At 48.3% G+C, this 27,354-nt stretch overlaps 1 protein-coding gene across 1 annotated transcript in view; it reads right to left on the bottom strand.

The window, feature by feature from the left end:
• Positions 1 to 27,354, bottom strand: part of ZNF423 (zinc finger protein 423) — a gene marked incomplete at both ends in the record, with an annotated part of 312,523 nt that overhangs the window by 175,980 nt on the left and 109,189 nt on the right. Inside the window, one exon of the mRNA XM_080703536.1 lies at positions 24,856 to 25,056. Coding sequence (XP_080559662.1) covers positions 24,856 to 25,056 — 201 coding nt within the window. The remainder of the gene's footprint in view (positions 1 to 24,855; positions 25,057 to 27,354) is intronic.

The raw sequence follows: 27,354 nt of genomic DNA, 5'->3' as shown, positions 1-27,354 counted from the left end.
ATACTCTGGCCCCTAAAATATCAAAGTAAGATTTAAAAATAGAAAAGTCATTTCCCCCCTTCCCCGTTGCAGATTTTACTGTAGCGTTCTAGAAGGCAGATTAAATGAAGGAAGCTCAAACACACTCAATTTTGTCCTTTAGCAAATTCTTCTCTTTCACTCTTGCATGAAGAAAAAAAATCTCCCCACAGAGTTTTTCTCTTCTTCCTGGTGTGGATCTGGGCCCCTGCAGTGCCCTGTGTAATTTCCAGTTCCTCAGAATTCAGGTATTAATAAAGACCCCATGGGGACTTCCAACAATATAACCCTACATTTTGAGGCATTATGAAAGGAAACCCCCAGGGGTCTGTGGCTCAAATTTCTGAAATGTAGGCATTGTAAAAGGCACCCCAGGGGATGCCCGCAATAGAAATCTGCTGAATTCAAAGCATTTTGGAAGTCCTGGTGGGAGTCATTACTCCCACTGGAAGCTTTTTACAAAACATGTGTTGCTGACATGTTGACAGATTGCTCAGTGAAGTGTTTAGGTGCATGCACAAGGCGGGCCTTTGGAGACGCTCGGCGCTGCCAGCGAGTCTCCCAACGCTGGAACCGGTACCATCCATATTTCATAACAGGGGAGGCCGAGGCAGCCAGGGACAGGAGAAGTGTTCTCCAAACCAGCAGCGGGCCTCGCACCCCTCCGCCGCAGAGCCACTTCGAGTGGGCCGGCCCAGTCCTCGCCTTTGGAAGCCGGTCTGCACGGCGCAGCTGTGACGGCCCTTGTATCCCTGCCAAGGGCTTTACTGAAGGAATCTTGAGGCGACCTCACTGATCACCGCAAGGCGTCCTGCAGATCAAGCTCGGGAGGGGGCTGGAGGGACCCTCACCTCCACCCCACAGCCCTCTAGGCGGGGCTGGATGGTGGGGAGGGGGTTTGAACTTGGGCTCGCTGGTCTTGACAGCTGAAGCTCAGGAAAGTGATCTGTGACTTTAATAAGGCAGAGGGGCTCAGAGGAGCTAGCTGCCTAGGTGATGGAGGCTGGAGATGGATGGAACTGCATCCGTGGCCTGGTGGGCCGGGGGCCAGGCGGGGCCCTGGGGAGGTCGCAGCGCCCACAGCCCCAGGCCTTCCCAGGCTCTCATCTCCCAGGAGTTTCTGGGCCACTGACGTGTACGGGCTGAGGAGTGTGTGCCAGGCAGGCCTGCTTGTGTGTGTGTACACACATGCTCACACACTCCACGGCAGGATGGTGTGCCATATGCTCACGTTCATAAAATTTTAAAGGTAAAAGCAGATGTAATTTGATAAATGTGTACATGTGTTGATAGGAACACATGCACCCACACACACATACACACACACACACATTCCCATGCTGGGCCTTTTCTTTCCACCCAGGCCCTGATTTTCCCATTAGGACTTCCCCAAACATGCACGGGGATGAGAGCGGCAACAGCTTCAACACGTCATGGCCACTGGAACGCACAAAGACCTTCCCTCTAGAAATGTCCTTCTTCTTTTGGAATTGTACCATCTAGTATGTTGTCAGATTGGGGTTTTCCTGCATTGCATTTTTTTAGAGCACATGAAGAAATAAAAATCACTTCTGATTTGTATTATTAGGCACAACAGTGCTTAGGACCAGGGCTGAGGGGCAGCAGCACACTGCTGCCCAGCCCAGCCCGGCATCTCCAGGTCTCCGCCTCCATGCAGGAATTACTCCGGTGCTGGCTGGAGAAACCGGGTAACACAGTCTCACCCCAGTGGCCTTTCTGGTCTTTTTCCTCCTTTCAGAACTAAATTGCATTTCAAAGGACAAATGGCTTTCTCAAGAGAAGTGTGCAAGTTTCTATTCTCCCAAGCCCAAGCCTCCTCCCCCACAAGGCTCAGGAAAAGTGCCTGCAAGGGGACCCCGGGGTGCCATCCCTGGGTGGAGCTGGTCCTGCTGAGCTCTGCTCTGGGTGAGAAGCCTCAGAACCTTCTGGAGCTGCCAAGGGTATACATGATCAGCACCTGTACGCCTAGCCCAGAGCCACACAACCTGCATGCACAACACAGTGCCTGGCACTTCAGTGGACCCTCAGTGACCATGTGGTGGCTGAGTGGGGAGTAAACTGTCCATGTCCAAGGAAGGAAGGACAGGGCTCCTCTTTACAGTGGACTCTGGGGAACCTTGGTCCCGGAGGCTGATTCAGGCAACTTTCCAGAGAGCTGTTTGCTCTGCACCCAGCTAAGCCACGGGGGGGGGGGGGGGGGGGGGGCGCCGGCGCCAGAAGAAGAAGAAGAAAGAGGGCTGCACCCCTTCCAGGAAGTCACAGCCCCATGCAAACCTCCCACTGAGCACCTTTCTCCCTAGAAGACAAGAATCTATGTTTGTGTCTGACAAGGGTGACCAACTTGTTTTGGACTTTCCCAGTTTTAGCACTGAAAATACTACATTCCAGAAAGCCCCTCAGTCAGTCCCAAACAAATCGGGATGTTTGGCCGCTCTATATCCTCACCTCCCAAACACTGTGTGCCCTGCGACAGCCAACTAAGAGCCTGACACATAATAAGTGCATAATAAGTGTCTGTTTAATCAACATATGCATGCATTCTTGGCTGAACGAAGGCTTTTTTCCCTAAGTTTCCATAGGTCTGGAGGGGACACAGAGGTTTGTGTCTCATCACAAGAGACAAAGCGCCATTTCCACATACCCATTCCACACAGAGCTCATCACCTGCCCCGGAGGCAGCACCACAGCCTCGGCTGCCCTGGATGCCTTCAAGCATGCCAGAGTCAGAGCCAGCAGAAAATGGTGGGCTCCCAGAGAACCCCAGCACAGTCCATGCTGCTTACCACCAGTGTGCGTGCCCAGGCCACCTAGAACCACCCAGATCCCCCGGCCCGAAGGTGCCAAACCAAAACCGCCCTATGCACCCACTCCTACCAGTCAGTCTCAGCATTCCACTCAGAGCCTTTGGACTTGACTTTAAAAGGTGACATGAAGCTAGCTGGGTGTGGTGGTGCACACCTGTAATCCCAGTATGAGGGAGGCAGGGACAGGAGGATCACAGGTTCAAGGGCTGCCTCAGCAACTTAGTGAGATGCTATTTTAAAATAAAAATAATAGGGCTAGGAATGTAGAGTTCAGAGGTAGAACACCCGAGTTCAATCTCCAGTAACACACACACACACACACACACACACACACACACACACACACACTCAAATGAGAACAGTGGGTGGTAAGCGCTCCCTTCCAGGAGAAGCTGGGGTGGGGAAGGTACTTGGAGTGGGGAGAACTTCAATATGGCAGAGCTCTGGATGTCAGGAGGAGGAGAAAGCCAAAGGTCTACTCATCTACAAGTGCTTTCCGTCACCCTTCTGGTCCAGCGCCAGGCCTGGGCCACAAAGGTGAAGAGCTAAGTCCCTGGCAGTCACAGCACCAAGCAGACCTCTGAGCCCAGGCCAGGCGGCCATACCCCACTTTCCCCCTGAAGACTGAAGTATATACCTGAGCACAACCACATACACTGGAAAACTCTAAAACTAATTAAAAACAGGCTCCGGGAAGATGCCCAACAACCGGATGCATGTTTACAATCTACAGGTTGAAAACAAATCTGATTGCAGAAGCAGAATTGGGACAGTGGTGCCAAGATGAGTGCTCTAGACCTCTGGATTATGGTTGGATTTTATTTCTGTCTTTTGGCTTGTCTTTATTTAATAGATCTTCCATGTGATTTTATCTAGTGAGCATAAAACAAGAAAAATATATTTTGAAAAACAAAGGCATATATCCAAGTGCTCCTGGGGGCCTAGAGAGACACACGGATGGCCTCTGCTCAACAGTGGGGAAGCTTCCGGAGGCTAGACAGAAGAGGCCAGCTTTGCCAGAGAAGCAGACTGGGGATGGTACTCCAGGCAGAGGGTGGTAAGGACACAGACATGGCAGATGTCAAGTCTGGAGCGAGGTGAGGGCATGAGACAGGCTGGAAAGTGGGCAACGAATGGACCTCCCAGGAAAAAGGCAAATTTCATCTTCTGAGCATTGGAGGCTTGCATCCCCCTGATCTCTGACCCATCACCACTCCATCAAATGTGAAAATTGGTTTCCACCTAGCAAGATAGTTCCATCTCACACCAAACGGGATGGAGCCTCCAACTCCTCACCTCCAAGCCACTCTCTGCCAGTTACCTGGCCCATTCCTGTCCTGGGGTACAGGCACAGAACCTCTGACCCCTATTCTAAAGGGCCTGCTGTCTTAAAGAGACAAGGGCACGCAGCCCCAGTGCGTCACTTTTCCTAATAGAACCAGGTGTGGACTGGGCCCCCGGCCACCTCCGCCTGGAAGTGGACTTCCAGCTGCTGGTAGGACAGCTGACATTGAGTCCAGGTGTCAGAAGAAAATTAAAACAAATGACCCTGTCATGTTCTTTATCATCCACTCAGACAAAACACAAGAGCAGGATAGAAGAAAATAGGTCACTTTAGTGATATTTACAATGTGTAGAGGTCTTATGACTCCCCCAGCTGCTGAGGGCCAGGTGTGCCTGACCCAGCAGGGGAAAGGAAGTTCAAAAACTGGAGCAGAGTGGGGATCTGGCCAAGAACACCAACGACACAGAGGCACCTCTTGCCTAGAGACACAGGTGACAAATGATAGCCCAGAAAGAAAAACCCATCAACAAACCCTCAGGATGACCTCTCTCCAGAGCAGCCACAGTGATGGTTTTTGGTGTTGGTTTTTTTTTTTTTTTTGTGGTACTAGATTGAACCAGGGCCATTCTGTCTCTGAGCTACACCCCCAGCCCTTTTATTTTTTTGTTTTGAAACAAAGTTTCACTAAGTTGCCTAGGTTGGCCTTGAATTTACAATCCTCCTGTCTCAGCCTCCCAACTACTCGGATTACAGACTTGCACCACCACACCTGGCTCATAGTGATGTTTTTAAAAGACACCAAACCATGTCCTCCTTGGCTTATCTCTTCCAATGACTTCACACTAGTCTTAGAATAAAATCCCTGATCCTTCCCATGTACCCAAGGCCCCAAATGGCCTCTCAGTTGACCCAGGCCTTTCCCTCACTGTTCCCTGGTTCCCTTCCATCCTGGGCTCTTGGTTGGCCGTGCAGCAGGGCTTCCCAGGGCCTTCATATCTGCCCCTCCATCTGTAGCACAGAAGATCCTATCTACAGTCTTCACCCACTCACCTCAGGGCCAGGGCTGAGACTCCTAGAAGCCCACAGACCTGCTCCCCTCTTATGATTCAAAATAGAAGAACCACTGAACTATAAAGTAAGTGTAAGAAGGTCTTAACAACATTTTATTTATCTACCTATCATTTAGTGCTTTTTAAAAAAAAGAAAGAAAAACTTAAATTCTTACAAAAGAATATCTTCCTCCTATGGGTGTGGTACTGCCTTGCTAGAGCCCTGAGCCTTCCTTGCAGATCTTGGCTTCACTCCCATGGCCCCAGGGGAGCCCCTCCCCGCCCTCTTCCCCTGTCCCCACACCAGAAAAACCCAATGAAGGGGCCGGCTCAGCACTTCTCAGCACCAGGGATGTACCTTCCCCTAGAAGCACTTATGGCAGCTCTAATTTTCTCACTGTTAGTATGATGCTTGGATTAATGTTTGTTCCCCCAGCACACCATCAGCTCCGCAGTGGGGACAATGCCTGCCTCATTCGCCAGCATGTCCCTGACTTAGCACAGGGCCCGGAACATAGCAGGTGCTCAATAAATATTTGTCGAATGAATGAATAGACTAATAACTGCATGAATGAATGGGGGACGGCCATTCACATTTCAAACATGATCTTCTATGAAACAAAAGCAGCCATCGCAGAGCTCTTGGAAAGAGCTGATCCCCTGGTGAATTCCAATAGTTCTTTCAGCAAGTATTACAAGACACCTACTATGTGCTGGACACTGAGAACACAGGATGAACCAGCGGGCTTTATCACTAGCAGCTCAGCCCAGAAGACAGACGGGCATATCAAAACCCCAAATGTTTAATGGCATTTTATGGGAAGGGAGTCTATGCATGCTAGGAAAAGCTGAGGGAACAAAGAAGAACTTCAGCGGACACTATCACTTCCGTGTCCTGTCTCTCTGAAGTATTTCTCAAGGTCAGCCAGGGCAGTGCGACCCCAATGGATGCAGCGGAGACACACAAATCAGATTTCCCCTGAAGCAAGGATCAGACATGGCATCCCCTCAGGGCCACCATGCCACCTTCTCCCATGCAACACACAGTCACCAAGCTCCTCCCCATGCCGGGCCCAGTTTTAGCCACTGGGAATATGGAGATCAGGCTGTGGTCTCTTAACAGGAGCCACAGCTAGCTCAGCAGCTCTCAGCCAGGTGCAGCACTAGCCTTTGGGCATTGTTTCAAGTGCCACTGCCATGGTCTGAATGTTTGTGTCCTCCTAAAATTCATATATTGAAACCTAACCTCCAAGGTGACAGTATTGGGGTCCTTTGAGAAGCTGGCAGAGCCCCCATGAATGGGATTAGTGCCTTGATAAGAGATGCAGGGAAAGGGGCCTTGTTAGCTAGCCCCTTTCTGCCCTCCCACCAGCTGAGGACACCAGACAGCACCACTTATGAGCATGGGCCCAACTCTGCCAGCACCTTGAACCTGGGCTTCCCAGCCCCCAGACTGTGAGCAATAGATGCCTGTTGCTTATAAGTGACTCATTCTAAGGCATTTTGTTACAGCAGCCAGGGTGGATTAAGACAGCAATCATCCAGGAGGTTTGACTGGCATCTAGTGGGCAAGGCCAGGGGTGCTGAATATCCCACTAAGCAAGAGACAGTCCCTCAAATATATAATTATCCTACTCTAAATGCCAGCCTGAGAATGGGAACTCCAGCACCTCTCAGCTGAAAGCAAACCACACTGTTCCTTGACTCTCCTGTGTGCACGTGGGGAGAGCAGTGAGCCGAAAGCACCAAAGAGAACAACCCCTGGGCTCCGGAGCTGAGGCGCCAGGGATGTCCCCCACTGGGCCCAGAGAGCCAGCTCTGCCAACACTCTTCCTGCCCTCTTCCCAGCGGTTATCTATCTCTGCAGCTGGCCTATCGCTTCTGAGATCCTGACTACTCTGAGTGTGGGCCATGGACCAGCAGTGCCTGAGGGAGCTGGTATGAAACGCAGACTCTGAGCCGACCTAGGTCTGCTCAATTAGGACCCACATTTTCACAAGATTCCAACGCAGCCCCCAACACTGAGAAGCATTGCCCACAGCCGACCCATGACAAACTCCCAGCACCCTCTGCTCAAAGATTATCATCACCAGGAGGGAGGCTTTATCCACCTCCTTTCCCACCCTGTCTTGGCCTCCGGGATCATGGTGAGATAGCTCGGCACCTCCACCAAAGCAGCCAGGTGCTACAGAGCAGATGGTGGCTCCTTTCTCTGTGGTAGGCAAACAAGGGGGGGACCCGACAACAACCCAAAGAGGTGTGGAACCCAAGGAGCCCAGCTGGAGAACATGTCCACTTGCTCCCACATAAGGGATGACATGCGGCAGTGAGGAACTGGCCAGCCAGAGCATACCCTGATGAGTGTAACCTGAGGGCTGAAATGCCTTCCTCAGAACGGGGCCTCCCACACACACACTCAACTTACGAATGCTCTGGGGCTCCGATCTCATTTCAGGCCTTCCCTCCCGACTAGACCAGGACTTGCTGGGGAGGCAGGCCTGGCTCCCCTTTCCAGACTCCAGGGAGGGATGGAACATGGATGGGATGGGATGGGATGGGATGGGACAGGGATAGGATGATATAGTACCAGGGTAAAATGAGATGGGACAGGGTGGGAAGAGAAGGGCTGGAATGTGACAGGAAGAGTAGGAAGGGTAGGAGAGATGGAATGGGACAGAATTGGATTGCTGGGATGAAAGAAAGAGAATGAAATAAAAGCTCCACATCAACCACAAAAAAGTATTCCTACGGAGAGATATGTACATGAATGTTTACTACTGCAAATAATGGGATAAAACCTAAAAATGCCTGCTGCCAGGAGACCTAGTGCACAAGCCATGGTACACCCATGCTATACAACGCCACACTGCAGTTCATAAGAATAGGGAGATCTATATACCAACATGCAAAGCTCTCTGAGGCACAGTACCAAAGGGAAAAAAGCAAGCTGCAGAACGATAGATCCAATATGGTATCCTTTATTTTTTAATCAAAAATCAATACAACATTGTTTCTATGGCTACATACACACTATCTTTCATTGAATGTAAGACATTATGGATTGTAAAACACACCATTATTTTATGTACTACTAAAAAATAAAATAAAAAACACTGCAAATTAACCATGACAAAAGCTGGGTGCTGTGGCGTGCCTATAACCCACTGCTTGGGAGGCTGAGACAGGAGGGTGTAAGGCTCACGGGAGCCTCAGCAACTTAGCAAGACCCTGTCTCAAGATGAAACATAAAAGAAGGGCTGGGGGTATATCTCAGTGGTAGGATGCCCCTGAGTTCAATCCCCAGTAACACACACACACACACACACACACACACACACACACACGAACAATTAAGCCATCACAAGCCATTTGGAAGATGCAAGATGCACCTGACTTTCAGAGATGTTGAGAGTGTCTTAGAATCTATAAAATACCTGTGGTATGATGTAAACTCACAGTAGAAAGTCTGGAAGCACACAAGCCAAACAACCCCAGCAATTACCCTGGAGGCTGGGGCGGGGTAGGAAACCCCTTATCTGTAATCTTTGAAATTTTTGCATATAGAATACATTCATGTATTGCTATGATATTTAATAATGTCTAATTTATTTCAGTAAAGAATGATAGAGCCGGGCATGGTGGCACACGCCTGTAATCCCTGGCTTGGGAGGCGGAGATGGGAGGATGGTGCAGGTTCGAAGCCAGCCGTGCTGGCTTAAGAGACCCTGTTTCCAAATAAAAATATAAAATAGGTCTGGGAGTATAGCCCGGAGGTAGAAGGGCTTCCAGGAACCCCAGTACTACCACCAAAAAAAAAAAAAAAAAAAAAAATAGAACACGCCAACCAGCCCTCATTTAGAGGCGAAGCAGTGCTGACACTACTGGACCAGTGCGTGGGTCCCGGGAAGACGTGGAGCCTTTGCACCATGACAAGTCTGGCTGGGCCTGGCAGACAAGTGAGTTGGAGGCTGCAGAGCTCTGTGAGGTGGAGGAGGAAGTGCTTAGGAATGTCCAGTGAGGGGAGTGTCACTGGAAAAAAGAAGCAAGAGGAAGAGAATTTTATCTGAGGAAACAATTCATAATCTACTCACAGAATATCATTGGGGCTACTTGGGGCCTTGGGTCCCCCAAAGCGGTTCCTTCATCTACCCCGGCTACTCTCTGCAGAAGCAGTTTGGAAAGTCATAATGCCATCCTGAATGCATCATTCACAGGGGACCGCCTCAGACTCAGACTTCTAAGTCCACCTTAATATACAATTCTGTGTTTCAGGGACACTGGACCTCAGCCTGCAGAAGCCGCGACACCTTGCCCTGTGCACAAATAAAAATAGCTTTGGAGCTCAGAGCACAGGTTCCCTTGTCTTATCCTCTGGAGGTCGTGAGAGCAGCTCGGTCAATGAATGGAAACCACGTGCAACAGAAATACATAATGGACAAAGAGGCTGGGCGGAAGCCTCCTTGACCTTCCAGCTTTTACTTGACTTCTCTGCTGTCATTTCCCCAGGAAGCCGACATCGAAATCACATTGTCCAGAGGGTGATGGCCACAGTGTGCCCTCAATGACCAATTTCTCCAGTTGTTAAGCAGGCCATGGCCCTAACTGGAATGATAAGCTATTCATGTCTCCATTTATGCAAAGAACAAAGTTTTGGCAGTTCAGGCCTCAATTTGAACAGCTACACCTACCAGGGGCGGCGCTGCCTGTCTGACAGATGTGTAACATTGTTCTGGGAGGAGGAGCCATACTGTAGAAGCCGTACTTCTGAATCCTACCTCTCACTTGCTACTTCATTGGGGCTCTCTGATCCTGTCCCCAGGGCCTTCTAGTCTTCTCACCATCTGCAGAGATCCTCTGCGGGGTTGAGGGGTGAAGACCCATTGTATTTGTCCTCACTGCACAACCCAAGCTTTCATGGTGCATTCACCTATCCATCTCTTAGTTACCTGTCTACTCCTACCAAGACAGGGACCACATTTACTTAGGTCACTGCTGTGTCCTTGACACTGAGCCAGGGTATTGCATATAAAGAAAAAACAAAAGTTCAAAATGCAAAATGCTCTTGTCCATTGGAAAAGCAAGCTGCAGCCTCTGGTTTGGCCCATGGTCTCTCTTCTCCAGCCCCCAGGAATCAAGAGGGAAGAACAGTTTCTGGGGCAAGAGGAGGAACTTGAGAGGGGAAAGCCTTCTCTGCAGGCCAAGGACACTGCCCAGTCGCGCGTCCATGAGAATCCCTGGTCCTCAAGCCATCTTTGTGAAAGACCAGCACCAGCCAGGTTGCCTCCTACACACCACCCAATAAACACTCCCGAGCATCTACTATGAGCCACCCCTCCTACTACACATCTCTGGCCAAAGACAGATACAGGTATCTGTATCAGAAAGACAGAGTAGGATGCTGCTCTCGGGAAGGTCACCTTCTAATAGCAGAGATAATAATCAAAACTAAACCAAAAACATAATTTCAAATAACTGCCATAAAGGTAATCAAATGGCATGATATGACAGAAAACAATGGGAAACAACCTTAGCAGGGGGTGGGGAGGAGGTAACAGCAAAGAGTAGGCCACCCTGGAGCTGCACGCAAAGGTACAGAGGAGCTGCCTGTGCGTGTAAAACCCTGAAAACCTCCAGGCAGGAGGGAGGCGTGGTGCAAATGCCCTGTGGTGGGAGCCAGTGCAGCCTAGTGAGGCTCACAAGGAGGAGCCAGAATGAGGGCAGAAGCCGGGCAGGGCAGTGGGGGCTCAGTGCAGGAGAAAGAGGTCCAGTCCCATCTGAGCTGCTCTGAAAACAGCTGGGAACCTGGCTGGGAGGGGCTGGAAGGCCACAGACAGAGGCCACAGACCATCCCCCTCCCTAGACTCCCCTGGTCCGCCCCACCCCACCCTTTCTTCCCACCTCCTCCCCACAAGGTCCCTACACATGGCAGGTGGGAGGGTGGTGGGCCAGACCTCAGCAGATGTGACCTCGACACCCCCACCACTTGGCAGCACCACTTGCTCAGCTAATCACCTGGAGAGCCAGTTGCCTCCCCCCACCTGCACAGCTGCCTGGCCAGCCCCAGCTTTCCCAAATGCCCCTGCCCTCAGCCCTGATGTCATTTCCAAAGGCAACCAAATTTTGCCAGTGGACTCCAAACCCGAAACGTTTAACCCAAAGCAAAGTGTCTTATAACCCCACACACACCCTCCCCGAGCTCGTCCTTCCCTCTCTGAGCTGCTTCCGCCTCCTGGAATTTGAGTCCCCAACACCACCCATTTACTAGCAGCACCCAGATTTCTTCTGGGAAATACCTCTGATCTGACCGAAGCCAGAAGTCCACATAGCATTCACCAGAGCGTAGATAGACTGGATACAGCAGCCTCCACCTGGGTCCCTGGACTCAGCCATGACTGAACGAAGTTCTACATCGTTCTACATTTAGAACCGATTCATTGTCCTGTCTGATTTAAACAAGTTAGGGAAAGTTTGATTTTCTAGCACTGGCCACCAAGTAATCCTAACTTCCCAACTCTGAGGACCTTCAAACAACCGTTCCTTCCAACTGCGGTCTGGCCAACAACCCAGGAAAAAGGGAGTGCTCCCCTTTCTGCTTTTGCTGATGTCACCTGAGTGTGTAAATTGATCTGGCAGTAAATTCACTCCTTTTTCTCTGCCCCAACACTGGTCCCACAGGCCTTGGCCAGTACTCACCTGAATCACAGAGGGAAGGAGCCAACCAGCTCACCTAAGACTTAAGGCACTTAAGACTCCTGGGAGACAGCGGCAAGAGGGAGGGCACTACAAAATGAATGCCGTGTGGGGGCAGGAGCTGGTGTCACTACTATCCCCCAGTGCCTAGGAGTTATTAGCACATAGTAGGTGCTTTTAAAAACCATTCAGTGATTGAATAAATGGGATAGTAAGGGTCTAAGGAACATATTTTTCCTTTAATCTGTAAGTTTGCTTGCCCTTTAAGCGTCTAGAGTTATTAGAGTAAGGAATGTGGGAATCAATAGTTTTCAGCTATGTCTTAGTCCATTCAGGCTGCTATAATAAAAAAAAATGCCCAAAACTGGGAGACTTCTCAACAGCAAACACTGATAAACTTCACACAGCTCTAGAGGCAGGGGCTCCATGACCCAGGCACCGAGGAGGGCAGCTGTGTATGAAAGAGGCTGGTTGGTGGAGAGGCTAGAGAATTCACGAGGAGCCCGCGGGACTGAAGATCTCAAGAGATGAGTTGGAGGGACAAACATGTAGGCCACAGCAAGCTATATTTATAAACTCATACAATGAGTCCCTTTTATTTGCCTCTTTTACAACCCCCAAACCTGATCAGGATCCCGGAGGGAGCCTATGCCCACTTTCACCTGCAGGCATTTCCCAAAGCTTCTTCAAACTTCAAACTGGTAGTAACCAATAACTCAAGGAAAACAATTTCCAGATCTTTATATCCAACAGGACCTGGAACTCGCATCAGCACCCCCAGAAGAAAAGCAACAGGGTGGGAGGGAGGTTCTAGCCTTCTTTTTCCCCACCCATGGGTAAGAATGGAGAAGAGGGCAGAAAAGCAGTATGAGGACTAAGGGAAGAGAAGACCTGATGGGAGACAAGCTGAGACTCCATGAAACTCCATGGGACTGGCCCTGGACTGAGGTTTTAAAGCTATATACGTGTACATTGGAGGGGGGGGGAAACTACTCTTAAAATACCTACAAGCCGGGCGTGGTGGCGCATGCTTGTAATCCCCGCGCTTGGGAGGCAGAGACAGGAGGATCGCGCAGGTTCGAAGCCAGCCGCGCGCGCTGGCTTAGGAGACCCTGTTTCCAAATAAAAATGTAAAAATAGGTCTGGGAGTGTAGCCCGGAGATAGAAGGGCTTCCAGGAACCCCAGTACCACCAAAAAAAAAAAAAAAAAAAAAAACCTACAAAATAAAGAAAAAGCCTATGTGATTTAAAAATGTATGGCTTGAGCCGAGCGTGGTGGCGCACACTTGTAATCCCAGCATTCGGGAGGCTGAGACTGGAGGATCGTGGTTCGCAGACAGCCTCAGCTACTTAGTGAGGCCCTCTGCAACTCAGTGAGACCCGGTTTCAAAATAAAGAATAAAAAATAGGGCAGGGGGTGTAGCTCGGAGGTCAAATGCCCCTGGGTTCCATCCCCAGGCCTGCAAAAAAAATAAATAAATAAATAAAAAATAAAAAAAATAAAAATGTATGGCTACATTCTTCGTTCCTCCTCCAGCTAACGGCATACCGTGTGGCCTTTGGTAACTCCAGCTTTCCCAGGAAGGTTCTGGAGAAGTATAACATAGCAGACTGCTTCAGAGCGGCTCTCGCACCATCTGGATCTGGAACTACTTGGGCCCAAGTAAAACCCTATCAGTGGACCAAGGCCTGGACGCAGTGGCTTAGAGTCTGAGCTGCTGGTGGATACAAGGAGGGCTTGATGTATCCCCACCCACTCCACAGCCCTGCCCAAAGAACCAAGAGGAGAGGCTCAAGAAAGCCTGCCTAAGGCCTCGATGGGATGCCCAAGGCAGGGGCTCAACTTCCACAAAACGTGTTAGAATTCAAGGGCCAAACTCACCAATCCACAGGCAGTTAAAAAAATAAAAAAAGCAAAAGGTTCAGACCAAATGGTGTTCTGGAGACCTCAAAGAAGGCAAGCTTCACACGGGGCCCCCAGCAGGCACCCCTCAGCTGGCCCGATCAGGACCTGACTGTGTTTGAAATAGTTTTGCAACTGAAAAGTGTTGAGATTAAGGTTGGAAAGGTCCTTGCCTCTCCAAAATTCTAAGATTAGCTGTCTAGATGCTGTCAAAAACAAAGCGAATGGATTTTGACGATCAATACCTGACAAGCTCACATTTGATTAAAGTCTTTTGCTCCTTCATATTTGGCTGCATGGAGATCCTACCTCCTGCAGATGTACATGTTTCCTGGCCAACTCTCACACCATGGGTCTGTATGGAGCCGCCCCGGTTCTCCCAACCCCGAACCTTGTTCCATCTTCCCCCTGCCACGGTGACAGTCAAGGTTGAGTCCTGGTCCTGTCTGCTCCACTAAGAGTCCACCTCAGGACTTTTGTCCTAGGCACTGGAAAGAGACTGTTCATTCTTCCACTGAGTTGGGAGCGTGGACAGCTGGGGTGCTGGAAACACTTCTGCCCTAGCCCATGTGTCAACGGTGTGTGGAGACAGGCTTGGGGCGTGTTCTAGGAGGCCCTGGGGGACTGAGCTGGAGTTCAGTCTTATTCTGTACACCTCAGCTCCCTGAGCCAGTGAGTTCCCTTCTTTTCTGCTTGTCAACCTGTGTCAAGTCTCTCTGCAAATAGCATGTAGGCGAGGATCTACTATGTGCCAAGCAACCAAATGGGCCATTGCAACTTTATCTTCCAGCCAGGTGTGCATTCCCTGTTGACAAGGATGTAGGAACACACACAGAGCAGAGCCCTGAGCGCACAGTCCGTGTGGCAGCACAACTTGCCTTCTGGAAACCTCCAAACTGAAACAGACAACAGGCTGGACACAGACTACACCAGGAACATGCATGCAGCCAGCCCAAAGTCCAGCTCAGCTTCAGACTCCTGTCGCACATCCTGGGCCCGACAACAGGAAGCCGGTGGAAGCCTTGGAGCTGCCTGGGAAGGTAACAGAGAACAGTGCCCTGTCTAGAAGGAGCTGTGCATCCCACCTCACTTCCCAGAGTCATCTCCAAACTCTAGCATGGAGGCCTGTCCCAGGGGTGTTTGCAGCAGAATCACACGTGACATCAAATGCTGCACCTGGATTCCCCTCTGGCCCGCCCTGGGCCACAAAGGACCCAAGAAGCACAAAGATCAGAAAATGGTTCAGGTGGTCAAGCTCACCAGGAGGGAAATAATAAAAACCTTCCCCGCTCCCTCCACTACAAACAGCTACATATTTTCCCATGGAAAACAAAAGAAATGTGGGTTCTTCCCACATGACCCTGGCCTTCTATATTGCTTGGTTTGTTAGCCAATATTGAAGAGACATGCAGGCCCAATAGGATGATAGCAGCATTCCCTCTGTGTCATTGAGTCAAGGGGAGGGTGTTCTTTGGACCTATAGGATTCACAGGAGGTGAACAGAACATCAACCATCAAAACCCAAGCCCCCCAGGCACACATGACTACCGGGAACCTGGGCGCAGCTGCCCCGGCCAGTGCAGAGCCGCAGCCATGGTGGCTCTCTGACCCCCAGGCACCTGCGAGTGGGAATGCAGTGGCAGAAGGCAGGAAGTCTAGGGAAGGTGTCTACCCTCCCCACCAGCCAGGAACGTGCAGACTGGTCAGTCCCCTCCCTGCACAGCCACTTCCCTCCCAAACAGCAGCCCACTAGCAGGCCAGTAATTGCAGCAAACAACCTCCTGCTCAGAAGCACTAGAGAAGAAGCTGCTTAAAGGATATGGGTGGCACTTTATCTCACAAGTCCAAGAATTCTCTGATGCGGACACCTACTCCCACGGGGTCACCTTTCAGCGCAGTCTCTATAGCCCTGGTACCCAGAAGAGTCCTGTTTGTCATACATGTCATAGATGTTAAATTAACACTTAACCAATGAACAAACCATGTCTTCCTTCTCCAGACTTCCCCATCTCTTTAAAGGAAGGCCCACGGTGCCCCGGCACGCACACAGAACCTTTATCTTGCTCTCCAGGATCTGAAGCATTTCCACTTGCCACCACTTCACCTTGCAGGAGGCTATGGCCTTCTTGGGTACAAGAGCAAGACTTACTGAGCACTTACTGTATGTCCAGCCACAGGCCAAAGCTATTCTGTGGACAGGAGAAAAGACCCCAAGCCCTAAGGAACTTACTCACAGCAGTGAGATGGCTTGGGCGACTTTTTGATCTTTGCCAATCTGGTAGGTTAAAAATGGTATTTCCCTGTGGTTTAAATTTATAGTTTTTCTTATTATAAATGGAGCTCTGAATCTTTTTAAATGTTTAAGATCCCACTAGTATTTCTTTTTCTGGTTCCATTTCTGTCCTGTGCACATGGGATATATTCAAAATATCTAACCACCAATGTGGCACCAACCAATCAGAGTGGGTACTGGCCTTGGGCAGGACAGGCATCTCAAGTGGGCTTGGCAGAGCCTCAGCCCAGCCTTTGCCCCGGTTTTCTGCTGATTTATTGGCTATTTTCTTAGTGTTTGTAGGAGCTCCTTCCACATTAAGAAAAACACTTTTTGCCTGCGATATGTGTCTCTGGCTTGATTTATTATGAATTTTGCAATGCAAAAATTTTTTTATTTTTATGTAATTGAATGTTTCAGTCTTTTGTTTTATGGCTTCTGGGTTTGGGGTTATATTTAGAGAGACCTTCCTCACTCTGATCTTATTAAAAATTTAAAAATCTCTTCTATGTTTTCTTTTAGTATTTTTAAGTTTTCTTTTTCTGTTTAGATTTCTAATGTGTTTGGGATTTATTTTGGCACTAGGAGTGAGGAAGGGATCCAATCTGCTTTTTCAGGATAGCTGCCCCTTCTTCATCCTAATCCCAGTCCCAACGTGCGATGACACCTTCCTTACGCACTGAATTTCCCGCTGTGTTTGGGTCCACTTCTGAACTCTTTCCACTCCCCTGGTTCACTTAGAACAAATTAATCTGGTTACAGACCCTAACCACCATTTTTCTCCCCAGAAAAGTCCTTCTGGTCCTCACATGTCTACTTCTTCCAAGCTTTCGACAGATCATCCATTCCTCAGTAGATCCTACTGTTACTTCTACTGGCCAACCTTAGGCTAGTTTGGAGGAAACTGACCTACTAATGATACTGAATCATTCTACCCGAGGACAAGTTCTGCCATTTTACTTATTTTTCTTTGTGCCCTCCAGAATAAATTTTGTTGGTTTCTTTGCCCTCTTCATACATGTGAATGTTCTGAGTTTGTTTCCTGATTTCTATCTATGTGTGGCTAATGCCATTGGGACCCTGTCTTCCTCTGTGTTTCTAACTGGATTCTCTCTGTATGCAGGGACACTCTTAATGTGGGGATTCACTGTGCTTGAGCCCCCAGGCCTTTCGCACTATGTGGTATCAGCTGCCACCATGACACTGCACACGCTCCCCATGGGCACAGGGAGCACACACTCTGTACCTGTGTATCTGGCAGCACCACACCCGGAGGCTGGCCCCAGCCCCACTCTGCACTGCCCAGAGGAAGCCAAGAGAGGGGGCTTGCTGAGCCAATAAGGCAGGGAGCCCCTACACTGCTGGGCAAGAAAGGGGCCCGAGCAGGTTCACAAAGGCAAGCTCCGACCAGACAAGAGCAAAGCTGGCAAAGGTGCCAGCCCTCATGCGGCCCAAGCCCTGTAACTGGGGCCTGCAGGTCACTCTGGCCACAGCTGAACAAGCCAGGGTATAATTAACTTTCCACTCTGCTTTTTACACGATGGTGTCTCGCTGTCACCAGAAAAGGAGGGTCTGCCTTTGAGAGGCTGAGGAACATTCCTCAGTCCTGTCCTCAGGAAGGTGCAGAGAAGGAGAAACAGCAAAATTAACTCGTGGGGAAGAGGGCTTTCTTTTTTCCTGTTCCTATTTGCACAAATTCCCCCCTTATTTTTGATAAGTTAAACATTCCAAAAAAAAAAAAAAAAAGCTCTGTCTGGAGTTCAGTCAGGAACTGCTCACAGTCCTCCACCTGTGTTCTCGTGGTAAGCAGTTCAGCCCTCAAGTCTCACTTTTACTACGAACTTGGGAACTCTGAGTGAGATACCCTAACCTTCTCAGCCTCAGTGGCCCAGTGTGCAAAGTGACGAACGGTAAACTCCAGCCTCCCTGCTGGATTGCTGTGAAGACTAAGTGAGATCGTTCATTCATTCAACAAACATTTACTAGGCACACTGTATGCCAGGAGCTGGGCTAGAACATGATAGGGAGTAAAACAGACAGATCTCTGGTCTGGAGCTTAGTGAGAGAGAAGAAAATGATAATAAACATATTAAGAACCACTGCAGAATAATTATAGAAACTGGCAAGGGGCATGGACTGTGTGGGTGCAGGGGCTACAGAGAGAGCAACTAGGGGCTCAGGATCATGCTCCAGGTAGAGTCCCCTGTGCCTGGCATGCAGCAAGTGCTAAATATATGAAAAGTGTCAGAACTACAGCCCACAAGCTGGGCATGGTGGCACACATCTATAATCCCAGCACTTGGGAGGCTGAGGCAGGAAGATTACAAGTTCAAGGACAGCCTCAGCAACTTAGCAAGTCTCTTAGTAACCTAGCGAGATTCTGTTTCAAAACAAAAAATTAAAAGGGGAGTGTTGCTCAGAGGTAGAATACCTCTGGGTTCAATCACCAGTTTAAAAAAAAAAAAAAAAAACTACAGCCCACATCACAATAAGAAGGAAGAAGTGTCTCTTACACATGGACCCCAGCACCAGGCTGTCAGCCCCCAGAGGGCCGCAGGAGCCTGAGCTGTAAGAACTTGGAATCCAGGAATGGCAGCTAAAGACAAAAAAACAAAACTCAGCTCCAAACAGGTCCTGAGGACAACTTCCATTCCAAAGAGCTAGTGACAGTGTTAGGTCCCTCGGTCTTTCCAGAGACTCCATTTGCCTCTCCTTCCCTGGAACAAAAAAACAAACATGACAGCTATCACTTTAGCAAAAAGGCCATGGACCTCCACAATCATCAAGTGCTCAGCCCCAGGGACCTAGACTGGCGTGTCCCAGGACCGGCGCAGTGCACACCCTGCTGACAGCCGGCCGCAGACACAATTAAGAGTGTCACTGGGAAAGTCAGGTCTAAACACTACAACAGTGGATCGAGGACCCAACATCCTCAGGCTGTCAGCCTCATTAATTTAGGCCAAAGTGGAGGTCAGTCTAAATCACAGACTATCCTTAAAACGTGTATTTGTGCCAGGAAGTGATAAAACATTCTATCTGAATCCAGACTAAAGGTCTGTGGGTGACCAGCTTCAGTGAGCACATAAAAGATTGAAATCAGTCCATGGGTAAATCAACCCTGCTTCTGTGGTGCCCTGGGCAGTTCCCTGAGACACTTTTAGAAGTCGTTGATGTCCCCCTGGCTCCCAGAAAATGTTTAAAAAAGAACCTACCCCCTGCAACCATTTATAGCACTCATATTTGCATGGCCAACAACACAAATTGTGTCACGACAAACTCCAGCCTACTTGGTGGTCTGGCATTATTTGAGACAATGGAACCTGAATGAACGAGGATTTTCTATCCTCTGCATTTCAGAAGACCACCAAACCCACCGGCCATTTCCTGACCTGATGCCACAGTGTCTCCGTTAGGAAAGCCCAACGCTCTCAGTGAGCAGCTTGTGTATTCTGCAAAACCCCCATCTACTGGCCTCTTAGCCAAAATATAATGTGTTTATAAGATAGAGACAGTACCAGCCACCCAAGCTTTCTCCCTTAAGCACTGCTATTTAAAGAAAGGGGGACCTCCTGGTGTGGGGGGTGATGCAGAAGACCAAACGGGAATGTGGGAAGCCACTCAGAAAACGTCAAGTGACAAATGCAGAGCACAAAATGCCACGTGCTCACGTCTCCAACATCCCTAAGCAGTGAGCGTGTGTTACCCTGTGCGCAGGGGCCGGGAGGAAACACGGGAAGAAACAAGCACCTGGGGCATGGGAACGAACAGAAAGAACTAGGCTTTTGCCTGCTTTGTCTCATATCATAAAAATGCAGTGTTTGGTGCCTTTTATTTCTCCTAAGACACAAGCTTGAGACAGCAGAGGAAGAAGCAGGACTTAGTGGCGATGTCACGTTCTTGAAATCCATGCTTCAACAACTTAAGGGTCAGATGCTTCCTCTTCTGCTGAGGAACGAGGGAGAAGGGACCCTCAGGCTTGGGCTGGAAATGAGGGTTCTTCAGCCCAGAGGCCCGAGCTCCAGGGGGTGTTTCCTTATGAATCCCATCACCTTTTAGGTACAAGGCTCTTCCTTCCGTAGTGAGAATCCTTCACCTGGAAAAATATCTCCAAACCTCGAAGCTCCTCTCCCAGATTCTAATGGAACCAGGAGCTGCTCCTACCACCATCGCCCCCAAGATAGCCAGAGAAAGGATCCAGAGGTCATTCGGCCAAAGCAGTCTTTTAAACACTGCACTCACGATCACCTCCCATAGATACATGCCACCACATCCTACCGCATGGCCCTCTCTCAAGGAGTGTGGAAGGACTGAGCTTCCCTCAGCTCCCAGCAGTGACAGCCTCTGCAGGGGACAACAGTGTTCCACCCAAAATCACCATCATTTTGGGAGGGGCAGACAGCAAGAAGAAGAGGCCCCACAGTCTCACCAGCAGGGAAGGCCCCACTGAAATACTCCAGAGAGGAGAGAGGGGATGAAGAGTATATTGATCACCACTGGCCAATGATCTAATCAATCATGCATATGTAACTGAACCCCCATAAAAAACAAAAGGACAGGCTTCAGATTCGGGAAAGCCAAACACATAGTGGTTCCCAGAGGGTGCTGCCCACAGGACGGTGCCCCCTTAATCTGAGCATCTCTTAATCTGCATCCTCTAACAACCTCTGCAACAAACTGGTAAGGGTAGGTGCTTCCCTGACTTCCCTAAGCCACTCTAGCAAATTCGTCAAACTTAAGGAGTGGATGCAGGGACCCCAATGTATAGCCCATTAGTCAGAAGTGCAAGTTCACACCTGGAGGCTGGGATCCTCACCTGAGGTGGGGAGAGGGGACCGTCTTGGGGACTGAGCCCTCAGCCTGCCTATCTCTCAAGTCTATCTCCAGACAGAGCATATCAGGCCCAAGTCTATCTCCAGACTGAGAGTATCATGGCTGAATGGAATCAAAGGACCCGCGCTGGTGCTCACTCAAGAGCTGATTGGTTGCTGATAGGGAGAGACCCTCACACACTCAGTCAGAGGTGTTCTGTGTTGATTGTTGAGTGAAAGAATAGAAAAAGCACTTTGCAGCCAGGCGTGGCGGCACACTCTTGTGATCCCAATACTTGAGAGGTGAGACAGGAGGACCACAGGTTAAAACCAGCCTTGGCAACTTAGCAAGGCTCTCAGCAACTTAGTGAGACCCTGTTTCAAAATAAGAAACAAAATCAGGCCTGGGAGGTGGGGGAGTTCCCTCCGTAGAATGCCCTGGGCTCAATCCCCAGTACCCCCCCAAAAAAGCACTTCAGTTTTTTTCCCCCTTTGTTTTCAGATAGACCTTTCCTCTAAACATTAGACATATGTTTATAAGAACCTCTGCTGGGCCACCATGGCCTGCCCAGCCTCTGTCCTCGGGCTGTCAGGTATCCATCTTTCCTCCACAGTGGACGCTCCGTGACAGCACCAATGTCCACCTGCATTGCCCCGTGTGGCATCTAGCAGGTATCAGGGTTGGTAACTTTTGCGTATGGCTAATGGTGAACATCCAGCAAACTCACTAGCCTGGGCAGACAAGCTGCTATTACATTTTTATATTAGTTCTGATATAAAAGCAGAAGCCAATTTTCAAACTATGCCTTATGCTAAAGCCCAGTGTATAAAACTGAATTCTCTTTTTTGTAGTACCAGGATTGAACCCATAGGTACTTTACCACTGAGCCATTCTCCAACCCTTTTTTATTTTGAAACAAGATCTCACTAAATTGCCCAGGCTAACCTTGAATTTTCGATTCTCCTGCCTCGGCTCCCCAATTACTGGTATTACAAGTGTGCATTCCCTCCTCCCACACACACACACACTTATAAAACAGAATTTTCAAGGTGAGTAGCTCAGACCGGATGGAGCATTAGAGCACTCTGGTCTGACAGGCCTCAGTACCCAACTGCCCACACCCAATGGCCCCAGAGAAACCCCTGGGAGCGCAGCTGGAAAACGCGGGTCCGATGGGAGGGTGCGGCGGTGTCCGAGGTAGGGAACTGTTTGGAGTGTTACACATACAATCCCCAGTGGTCTGTCTTGTCCTGGGTAATCCCAAGGACCTAAATCCTGAGGGATAAAACTCATCACAGGTCTAGTGTGTGTCAGGAAAACTTTCAGGCTGGGTCATACACTTCCTGGGCGGTAATGAATTTCTCAGGGATGCTATTAGGTAGGGTCGCTTCTTGTATGCTTTCAAGGAATTTCTGACTCCCTTCCAATGCTCCAGGGTTTGGGGATATTCCTGGCTTCCACGTCCCCATGGAGGTCGTTAGTAGGATCCTGTTAAGAGGCGAGGAAGACTACCGGTGGATATCACCAGCATCAATAAGGATGGCTGGGGACCCTGCAAATGGGGCTGCCATGGATTTCAGCCAGAGTCAGAAGCTGCTGAGAAAAAAGTCTGCCACTGGGAAGAGAGGCCTGCCCAGGATGGAGCACAATTAGCTCCCATCTCTTATTTCTGTCAGAACCCTGTATACAGCTCCAAAGTCTCACCATTTCCCTTTCCACCTAGAAACACTACCATTCTTAAAAGCGGCGTTGAAAGACATGAGAATCAGCTTGACTCTGAGGAGCTGGAGGAAAGTGCAGCTTCAGCAGTGATGGAGATGGGGTCCCGCTCCAGGAGCCACAAGGCTCAGGAGACCAGTGCTGAGCAGAGCTGGGCTACTCCAAATACCACACAGAATGGCCCTCTGCTCTCACACTTGGAAAATACACAGAAGAGCTTTTAGTTAGAAGGAAAACGTGTTGATTGTTTTAAAAGTCAGTGACAGTATTACATTCTCATATAGTTAAGATTCTATCATAATCCTCAGCTAAATCAAGAAAATACCAGGGTTGCTGAGTGTGGAGACACACACCTGTAATCCCAGTACTTGGGAGGCTAAGATAGGAGGGTTGCAAGTTTAAGTCCAATGTGCAGTGACTTAGTGAGACTCTATTTCAAAATAAAACGTAAAAAAGCTGAGGTATAGCTCAGAATTAGAATGCCTTTGGGTTCAATTGAGAGAAAGGGAGAGCAAGAAAGAGAGGGAAGGATGGCAGGAAAGAGGGAAGGGAGAGAAGAAAGGAGGGACAAATGGACCAGGGTCTATTATTTCCTCAAGTGAGTTAAGTGTCAATAGTCCAGAGTTCTGAAAAAGCCCTAGTTTGGCCACTAAATAGCTATGCCACCTTGCTAGAACAGTCACCTTTCTCTCTTGATACCTCAATATTTATCTCAGGTGAATGAAAGGACTGGAAAAGAAAGCCACACAGGTCTCTTCCAATTCCAATTTTAGGATTATAAATTACCTGTCACCTCTACATCTAGTTTAAATATCATAAATCCCAAATAAATGAAGTTTGGATTACTGAAAATCAAAAAGGGCCCTCTCAGGTCTGTTATTTTTATTTAAAGAAAGAGGAACCTTCTCCAGAAAAAGGAAAATGCAGAAGATGTGGGAGGCTCCCAACCTCCAGTGGTTAAGAACAGGGACTTGATCTAGCTGGGGCTATGCAGATACTAGCTTCACTAGAGGGCAAGTCATAGCAGTTCCCTAACCACTTCAAGTTTTCAAGATGGTACAAAGTGTGGTGACAAACGCTTGTAATCTCAGCACTTGAGCGGCTGAGACAGAAGAATCACAGGTTCACAGCCAGCCTCAGCTACTTAGTGAGGCCCTCCTCAACTTAGTGAGAATCTAAAATAATTTGTCTTTTTAATCATTTATTTTATATATAATTTATTCTTAATAAATAATAAAAAATAGGATAGGGGTGTAGCTCAGAGGTAGAATGCTCCTGGGTTCAATCCCTAGTACAGAAAGGAAGGAAGGAAAATAGGAAAAAAGGAAGGAAGAAAGGATTGATTTTCAAGAGGGTATAGTAGGGTAAGCAAAAGTTTTGGGTTTCAATCTACTCCCTACCAGCAAATCCCCCCTCAAAATTAATCATTACATTATTGACCTGAGATTTTAGGCCCCAAATACCAGCACCCAAAGAGTTTCATCAACAACTGCAATGGAAAAAAAAAAAATGGTCCAGTGGTATATAAGAAACATAGATGGCACTGTGTAAGGAACACAGATTCCCTCTCCTCAAATCCTAAAACCCAAAACTGTGCAAGTCCTGTAACATGGCCGCCACACCCCAAGGAATAGACATGCTCACCAGTCCCCACCCAGCCCAGATACACACAAACACACACACACACACACACACACACACGCGCGCGCGCGTCCTAGTCCTAACTGCCCCTAATGAAACCATGGTCTTACACACCTTCTCCGAGGTGCTGACTACATGGAGAACAGTCTAGCCCTTCTCCTTTCAATCAGAGAAGGAGGTGGAGCACAGAGGTGGAACTGGGTCCCTTTGTGCACAGTCTGTGCTTGGCCTTTGAAATTCTCCCTGTCCCATCACAGGCACTGCCTCAGAACCCTCTCTTGCATGCAGCTCTCCACACTTGGGCTGCTTAACTTTATATTAACAGCCTCTTAATTGCTTGGTCTCCTAAAGGAAATGCAAAAAATTTGGGGTGCGGACCCACCCACTTGTGCCCCATAAACTATGGAATTCTGTTAGGTAGGGACAGGGCGCCTCTACCTGACTCCCATCTGCTAGAAAGCTGTTGCTTTATTTTTAATTTTATTTAAAAGGCAGGTACAGGGTACCCAAGACACCACAATAAGATGACATTAGCTGTAAAATTACATTATTAATTCTTTAATCTCACTTGAGGCTTCAAGCCGTTGCTATGTCCAATTATCCGTGTAACCACCTGTCAGAATCCCGGTGCTATTTAGCATTACCTCCAGGACAGCGGTGGGCCCGGTGGTCCGTCAGGTCTGCCAGAGACTCGAAGTCCTGCTGACAGTGATCGCAGGTGTAAATTGACTCATCCTCCACGTCTTCATCGTCCTCGTTCCTCTCCTCTTGACTTGTCACGCTGTTCCTGTCTTCCAGCGCACGGCTGGTTTTCCGATCGCACTCTGGCTCTCCTTCTAGGCCTCCTGCCAACAGGAAGAATACAGTCCATGTCAGCTGACGGGGTCTGGGGAAAGGGTTTTAAAAGAATCGCCGGCATTTATTAAGATACATTTAATTACTCTACCTCCCGGGGTCCATTATTCTTGACACCTCTCAGTATATTAATATATGGGGGTTTTGTAGCATGTGGCGCCATAATTCTCAACTAGATTCTTTAATTCATGGCACAAACCTTCTAGGGGGGGTTCTTGTCATCTTTCCTCTGTGCATGGCTGCTGAGGATCATGACCCCTCAGGAGGTGAAAGCGCCTTAGCATTTGTCTCCTAAAAAACTAATTCTGTTACATACCTCTCTGGAGCCCACCTCAGCTGCTCCTAACACACCTCAACTTGTAGTTTTTCCCCCCAAACCTTGCAGTTTATAGATGGGAGACCTCTAGCCACATTCATCTCCACACAAGAAGCCTCCCAATGTGGTAAGTTGGTTGGCAAAAATGTCCTGATTCTGGAATAAAGGAAACACTTGTGCTTAACAGGCCCTGCATAGCCATGAGTTTAAAATTGTCCAACCTGACCTATTGGACCTGTGACCTATAACCTGAGAACTGGCTGGAGAGTGAGAACCAGCCTTGGAATGACTGGACCAGTTTCTTAAATAATCTGTAGATAAAAGTGACTTAATAATCATAATGAAACCTTGTGTTCATGTAGTGCTCTGTGCTTTTTCAAAACCAAAATTACATACCCCTATTTTACAGTCTGCATATCCTAAAGCTAAAAGGGAGCTCAAGAGATCTTGTGGTCCAGCCCCCTGAAAAGATGGATGACTTTGCAATTCCCATTTCAAAGGTAAGGCACCCGGCATCCAGCCAACGTGCCTTACCTAAAACTTAACTATAGGTTGAAGAGCAACATCCCAGAGCTCTCCAGATGCTTAGCCCAGTATCCTAACTTCTTGTCCAGCTTCCTAGCACATGTTGTAGGAAGTAGAGCACAGCCTCAATCTTAAAGATTAATAGGACAGTTCAAGAACTTATAAAGCAAACCACAAAGAAAGCATTATAATACACAGAGCAAGCATATCAGTAATCCTAATACATGTCAGTGGCCTTGAATTGAAAAATCTAAGTATGTTGTCTCTTCCCACATGCACTTGTCCTGGAAAACAGATCCACCAGTCCAAAAACTAGCAGCACTGATGTAAATTTAAAAAAGGAGATCTATATTATGCATAAATATTTATGCAAATGAACATATATATGCAAAAATACATGCACATATGTGTGTGTGCCACATGTATGTGTCTGTACATACATATCATTACAGTTACCCAAAAAAAAAAAAAAAAGGGTTGGCATACAACCTTGAAACCTCCAAGGACTGGTCACCAAAGCAAAAAAGAGAAAGAACACAAACCTAGGAACGTGTTCAATTCGAGGTAGAAACCACAGTCCTATAAATATTTCAATTTAGAAACAGATAATGTTATAAGGGCTCTATCTCTCCCGTCTGCACAGAACACACACTTCCAAGCACTCGACATCGAGAACCTGGGAACACAAATCAGCTCATCGGAGAGCCAGCTGCTGCCTTCCGTGGTGGGGAACGGTGCCCGACACGCCGCGGAGGCAGTAAAAATCAATGTTTCCATTTGTGGCCCATCAAAACATCTCTCTTCTTACCAATTAAGGGATGTACAATTCTTAGGTTCTTTTATTATCAGAACAAGCCAACTCCCGGCAATACAGAAATCCCATTAAAAGCCAGGCAGCATATTTATCTCAGGGAATCTGATCTGCTGCAGCGGCAACGGCAAGAAATAGAAAGCAAAGAAATGAGAAATATCATTTGGAGCCTTCAATATTATAAGTCATCACACAACCATGGTTACACAGTCAAGCGCCTGTCCCTGAAATTCCTAGTTTACTGTCTCTTCCCTTAATAATAATAATAAAAAAAAACATTCTGTAGAGGATAAAAAAGAACCATAATTCCAGCTTTATCTACTACACTGACTCTCCAGATAATAAGTTATATTCCACACCACACTTGTGCTACTTTACTTAACACACAATTTAATAGACACATTTAAATTATCCCCTTGTTATTTTTTTTCTATATTTACTTGGCAGCACTTTCTATAATAGCTCATCGAATCCACAACTGGAACCACAAACATTACAATGCATTTGATCTCCTTAAATCTGGTACATCCTGTTGACTCGGGAGTAGATAAATCAGAATGTCAACTCTTGGGTTTTTATAAGGCAAAAGCTCCTAAAGTCATCCAAGAGTGTAAATCTGTTTCCAGGAACTGTCCC

This window comes from Muscardinus avellanarius, assembly GCF_963383645.1.
Source record: "Muscardinus avellanarius genome assembly, chromosome: 10".
NCBI classification, from domain to species: Eukaryota; Metazoa; Chordata; class Mammalia; order Rodentia; family Gliridae; genus Muscardinus; species Muscardinus avellanarius.
Note: the sequence above shows the minus strand (reverse complement) of the source record. Positions and strands in the feature narration are given on the sequence as shown.